Source organism: Sinocyclocheilus anshuiensis, unplaced genomic scaffold, assembly GCF_001515605.1.
Source record: "Sinocyclocheilus anshuiensis isolate Anshui unplaced genomic scaffold, SAMN03320099.WGS_v1.1 scaffold603, whole genome shotgun sequence".
Classification (NCBI taxonomy): Eukaryota; Metazoa; Chordata; class Actinopteri; order Cypriniformes; family Cyprinidae; genus Sinocyclocheilus; species Sinocyclocheilus anshuiensis.
The window spans coordinates 932,954-939,132 of NW_015551055.1; the positions used below are offsets into that span (position 1 = coordinate 932,954).

The 6,179-nt window shown below is 37.5% G+C and overlaps 1 protein-coding gene across 1 annotated transcript in view; it reads left to right on the top strand.

Annotated features, from left to right (window-relative positions):
- The window catches only part of LOC107661964 (pyruvate carboxylase, mitochondrial-like), a 211,738-nt gene that overhangs the window by 163,924 nt on the left and 41,635 nt on the right, over nt 1-6,179 (top strand). The window contains exons 11-12 of the mRNA XM_016451788.1: nt 4,674-4,818; nt 4,928-5,017. Coding sequence (XP_016307274.1) covers nt 4,674-4,818; nt 4,928-5,017 — 235 coding nt within the window. The remainder of the gene's footprint in view (nt 1-4,673; nt 4,819-4,927; nt 5,018-6,179) is intronic.

Consider the following 6,179-nt stretch of genomic DNA (forward strand, 5'->3'; position numbering starts at 1 on the left):
CTTTTTTTACTTTAACTTTAAATCGCCTGCATAAAATGGTCCCCTTGAGGAAATCGGCTTAATATACTAAATTTGGTCATTTTGTAATTTCTGTTTCTGTGACGGTTCGATTTAGAAGATAGGAAATATCATTAAAATCAATAGAAGTCAATGGAAGTCTCCATCATGAAAAACAAACATTTGTGATATTTGTATATCTGAGAAATAGAAAGAAATAGAGGGAGATAGAAAATGTGTGTTTGAGAACCAACGTGTGTGTGTGTGTGTGTGTGTGTGTGTGTGTGTGTGTGTGTGTGTAATTTATCTAGCTGTGACATCACTGGGAACCTCTCTCAATCTCTGCCTGCTATATTTGTCTTGTCTTATTAGTTATTATTGGAATAGATGAGTTATGAACAGCCTTCGAAGTTACCCAGTTAAAGGCAAACACACAGCAAGTAATGAGAGAGAGAGAGAGAATATGTAATGGTGTTATCTTAAGAGAGAGTTTTATATTTTCATTGGTGTCATTTTTCATTTTAAAAAGCATTTCACAATATCTGTTGGCTGATTTATTTCCATAATGATATTGAAAATGGTGGCCACATTCTAGCAAGCACAAGTCAATGCCACACAACACTCAAACAAATTTGCACAGACACGCCACTAAAAACAGACTCAGACGTCAACAACACATCAACACTCCAGACTAATAATAAATATACAGCATCCATGCAGCCATCCTATGAAAGCAGCTTGTGTAGTTATGCATATGTGTGTATGTGTGTTTATTGTGAATGAGGTTTATTAGAAATGAAGACTATTCAGATGTGACGCACCCCATTTGTTCAGTTGATTAGAGAATGCAGTGTGTGTGTGTGTGTGTGTGTGTGTGTGTGTGTGTGTGGTGCAAAGTGTGCTAGTTCTGCAAGGTGTGCTAGTTCTAACAGCTTGTATCCATAACTAAGGAGCAACACAATGGATCATTCAAAAAGGCAACCAACTAAGTCAAAACAACAGTGGAAGAAACTTACCTGTTTAACAGACATTATTTGCAGATATTTGGATAGAGATATTGAAAAATATAAATATATGATATATTGTGTGTGTGTGTGTGGGTGTGTGTGTGTGTGTGTGTAACAAAGGTCAAATTAAACAAGCTAAAAATAAAATCAGTAGTTATAAATGTTACAAATGATTTTAGGCATCACAAAATTACAAGGTATGGGGTGAAAAATGGAAATTAATTTTTAGAAATAAAGATTACATTTAATGATGTTATTAAATTATAAGTGTTCACAATTAAATACCCAGTATCAACCAAAATCATTCAAATAATAATAATAAATCCCGAATATCCACTAATGACTGATATGGTATTGCTATATGGTGCATCCCTAATAATGTCTTTATCTACTGCAAAGGCATTAAAAAATGTGTAAAAGTGGCTTAAGTGTCCTAATAATGTTGGAGCCACTGTATTGGGTTTTGCATTAGGCTATTGAAAAGCCCATATTACTCAACTAATATTTATTTTCACACTATGCAGAAGGGCCTCCATCCCACCCTACTGAACACATCTGAGTCTGTCTATGTGAGAGTGTTTTGTGTTACTCTATATTTAGTTCCTCCCCCATCCTCACACATGTTTAGTCATAGCACATTGACACCATTGCCATACCACATACGAATCAAAAACAAAGACAATTAATCACAGAGACAGTGTCACGCTTACCATCAAACTCTTCCTTGTTTTGTCTCATGCACACAAACTCTGTTCAGCACCACGGACAGCGCATGGTTTAAGCGCAGCATTTACTTTGCACTGAAAGTTTGTGGTGTATGTCTTGACATGAATGTTGTTTTTCTGTTTACCATCTCTGTTTGTATGCTTTTGCAGTTTAGTAGAAAAAGAGAGAGACAGATGGATAGATGGAACGATGGATTACTTGACAGGCCTCTATTCATGCACTAATGGCTTCACACATTCAGTAAGGATGTGTATGTGTGTTTTGGTTGTGCATTTTTTATTTTTTTTTCAAGAACTGTGTTTGTTCTTGAACAGATGTCAATTACTTTGACAGGACTATACTTTGCTTTGTCACACCCCGCTAGACAGACAAATAAAGGCCTTTCATTAAACTGTCTCAGACCATTATTTTGCATGCAATTGTGCGAATTGATGGTAATTTGTTCATTTGTTTGTTTGTGTGTGTTGCTTTTTGTGCAAATAAAGAAATTGTGGACAGTCACAGACCTGTTTGAAATAGGCACACTTTGCCACAGGGCTGTTTGGAAGTTTGAAGTGCTTAACAAATATTCAGTTTATCTAACATTTAGCAAGAGAGAGAGTTTGTGTAAGATGGGTTCAGATCTGTCTTTGATGTAATATCAGTCGGTTTTTGGCTTTGGTTCCTGAACACAGAACAGATGGACAGCTGGAAATAATGGACTTCAACAAGTTGTGATATATCACTAGAATTTCTTATTTCTCTGCAGATTATAACGTGCTCACTCACGTTTTCTTTCTAATTATTAGAATATGTCTTGTTTGTTATACATACATTAAGCATACACTACAGATTTCATTGCATAATCCAATCTTCTGAAGAGACATGATTGCTTTATGTAATGAACATAAATCAAGCACATTAAATACGGAAGTTCATGCATGTTCAAACTTTTGCAAGAACCAATGAGGTTTGTTTTCCTGCATCACACAAATATTGTTGAGTTTCCATGATTACCATATTTGATGAGCTCTATTAATGTTTACTGCTCAATTCATATGGATTACTTTGAGTTAAACTGGACAGAACTGGATGGCAGTGAATTAGTTATCTGGCATAATAAGTCAAATCAAGTCAAGTCAAATCAAACAAAATTGAATCAATGCTCAGGAATAAAGAGTTGAACCAAACTGAATTAAATAAGAAGTAAAAGAAAAAAACTGAATAAGCTGAACTGAGTCAAACTGAAACTGAATCAAAGACCAGGAATAATAAGTTAATTGAATCAAGGGTAATGAGTCGAACTGAGTCATGTTGAACCAAACTCTGTGATCAGAAATAAGCAGTTAAACAAAATTGAATTCAGTGGAATGTGCTGGAATAGAATCAAGGAGCAGAAATAATGATGACAAAGATGCATAGAGAAATTGGAGGCTTCCCTATCAAAAAATGGACAGGATTAAACAGAAAACAATTAGAAAGAAACAGAGAGATAAGACTGCTGTGAAAGCCAAACTGTTAAATGAGGCCAAAAAAGCAAAGACAGAGACTGAATTTGACCCTGATTTTCCCAGTCCTTCTCTCATCCATGACTTTTCAAAACTTTCCTTAGCACTTCATCTGTGTTCTCTCGGACTGCTCTTTTCCTAACTGTTCATCACTCATCACATTAGATCCAAGCAGGAGAAGAATAGGAGGGGAAACTGCATTAAATCCTCCATTAACTCCTCGCTTCCATTGGAATCCTCTAGAGAAATCCCCTATTTTCTCTCAAGTTTTTCTTGGTAATTGGGTTTTGATCTCTTTGTCGAACACAGTGTGTGACGTATGTGTGTTGATGGCATTCCTGTGAGTGTGTTTACAGGGATACTGGCAACATAGTAGAGACAAAGTGTCAGTCAGTGTAGTCAGCTCTGAAAGGAATTGAATTCAGATCTAACATCATTGCCTTTTTCACAAGATCTTTTTATATTCTTACTTTGACATCATTTTCTGTCTCTCCTGTAGTCTCTTTAAACTCTCTCGATCTCTTTTTGTATGTCACATAAAAAGTACACACAAACCCCCATCTCTTTTCTGTACTTGCTTTGCACTTGTTTCTTTCTGTCATACGACACACATTCCTGTCTCATGCCCCATTGCGTACACTAAAACAGTGTTTATTGGTGCAGTGAGCGGTGTGCACTGCTGTTTTGATAGCTGCAGTCTAGGGGCCTATTCCAGTGCAGGAGCTCTGTTATGGCCTGAACTGCAGCTGTCTGAAATGCTAATGCATTTATAGAAGCCATCAGCAAAGAACCAAGTGCTTTCAGACAATACAGATTACACTGCAAACTTCCCACGACTTATGAGAGTACTAAACAACGCTGGCAATGGAGTGGACAATTATGGACCCCAGTCCATCTTGATGCTTTGTTCTTCGTTAGCATCACAATAATGTTCTGCATTGTATTTGTTTGTTTGTTTGTTGGCATAAGTGGTATTTGTTAAGAAAAATATAATGATTATTGCTCATACTTAGGATTAGATGGGTGAAAAAAAATCCTGGAGAACCACAGTCCTGAAAATCTAACCAAAGTCTTCAGGATTACTTGGATTACATGCAGATGTATTTGATTAGATTTGGAACTAAACTCTACAGGACCGGAATTGCCCCTCCCTCCTCTAAGGCCACTCAGCACAACTTAGTGAATATATAGCAATACTCTAGCAACCACATAACCACATTCTAAAACCACTTAGAACAACTTAATGACTGTATAGAAACACCATAGCAACACATAATTGCACTCAGAACATCTCAGCAACCGCTGAGTTTTTTCTCAGGTAATTAATATTTGGTAAATGTCGGAATTTACTACAACTTGCTTTATTGCCTAATGCCACACGTATTGCATATATGCTTGTGCTTTGACTGTCGGGTGATTATCTAAACCTCTCTCTCTCTCTCTCTCTTTCTTTCAGACTAATATCCCTTTCCTGCAGAATGTATTGAGCAATAGCCAGTTCCTGTACGCCACAGTTGACACCCAGTTTATTGATGAGAACCAAGAACTTTTCAACCTCAAACCTACACAGAACAGAGCCCAGAAACTCCTGCACTATCTGGGTCAGTGTGTGTGTGTGTGTGTGTGTGTTCATCATTGTTTTGCACCTGTGATAGCCTAAAATGTGTGTGAGTGTATTTGTGTTTAAACATCTGCTTTTTTTCTCCACAGGTCACACAATGGTAAATGGACCCATGACTCCTATTCCAGTGAAAGCCAAATCTTCACCTGTTGATCCAGTCGTTCCTTCTGTTTCTCTGGGTATGACACACACACACACACAGGTTTGTTTTTGTGAATTGTGGGGACATTCCATAGGCGTAGTAGTTTTTATACTGTACACGCTGTATGTGCTATTGCCCTACACCTAAACCTACCCCTTACAGGAAACTTTGTGCATTTTTACTTTCTCAAAAAACTCACTCTGTATGATTTATAAGCCTTTTGAAAAATAGGGACATGGGGTAATATCCTCATAAGTCACCTTCTCCTTGTAATACCTATGTCATACCCATGTCATTATACAAATGTGTGTCCTCATATGTCACAAAAATGCACGCGCGTGTGCACACACACACACACACACACACACACATTTAGTTACCCTAATTGTGTTCCATTAAACACCATGAAGGAGAAGTTTTAAAGAATATCCCGGTCCAACTAATCTCATGAGAACAGTTAGCCTAAACACTAGAACAGTTCAAATTGTCATTAGAGTGTGCTGCCTGGGCATGCTTTTACATTGCATTTACATGCATTTACAGTGGATGGAGAGTGGAGCTTTTAAGCTTCAGAAAGGTTGAACAAGCACCATAAAAGCATCATTAAAGGGGTTCATATGACCTGTGTAGTGTGTACTATATAGTTTTATGTGAGGAAGAAACACAAATTTAAGTGATTATTCACAAATAATTATCCCCTCCATTGAGCTGTTCTGTTGCAACCAGATCATTTTAACTTAACAACTACCTTACTAACTATTGATAAGCAGCAAATTAGAAGTTTATTGAGGCAAAATTCATAGTTAATAGTTAGTTAATAGTGAGAACTGGTCCCCAAACTAAACATGTGAGCGATTCTTGGGTTTATATTTGAATGAAAGCCTAAATTAAATAAGACTAAATTCATCATTTTAATTTTTGGGTAAACTATCTCTTTAATTTAGATGCATTGTTCCTTTTAGATTAGTTATAGTTCCTTTTAGTTTACTTTAGTTTAGTTTTACTCCCCAACACTGCACACACATATCTCAGGTTACAGGCACACTTGCCACATCAAAATTGTACCACAACAGATGTTTGTGGAATCCATACTCTTGTTTATAGCTATCCTAAACATTGGCACCCCCCCCCCCCCCCCCCCCCCCCCCCCCCCCCCCCCCCCCCCCCCCCCCCCCCCCCCCCCCCCCCCCCCCCCCCCC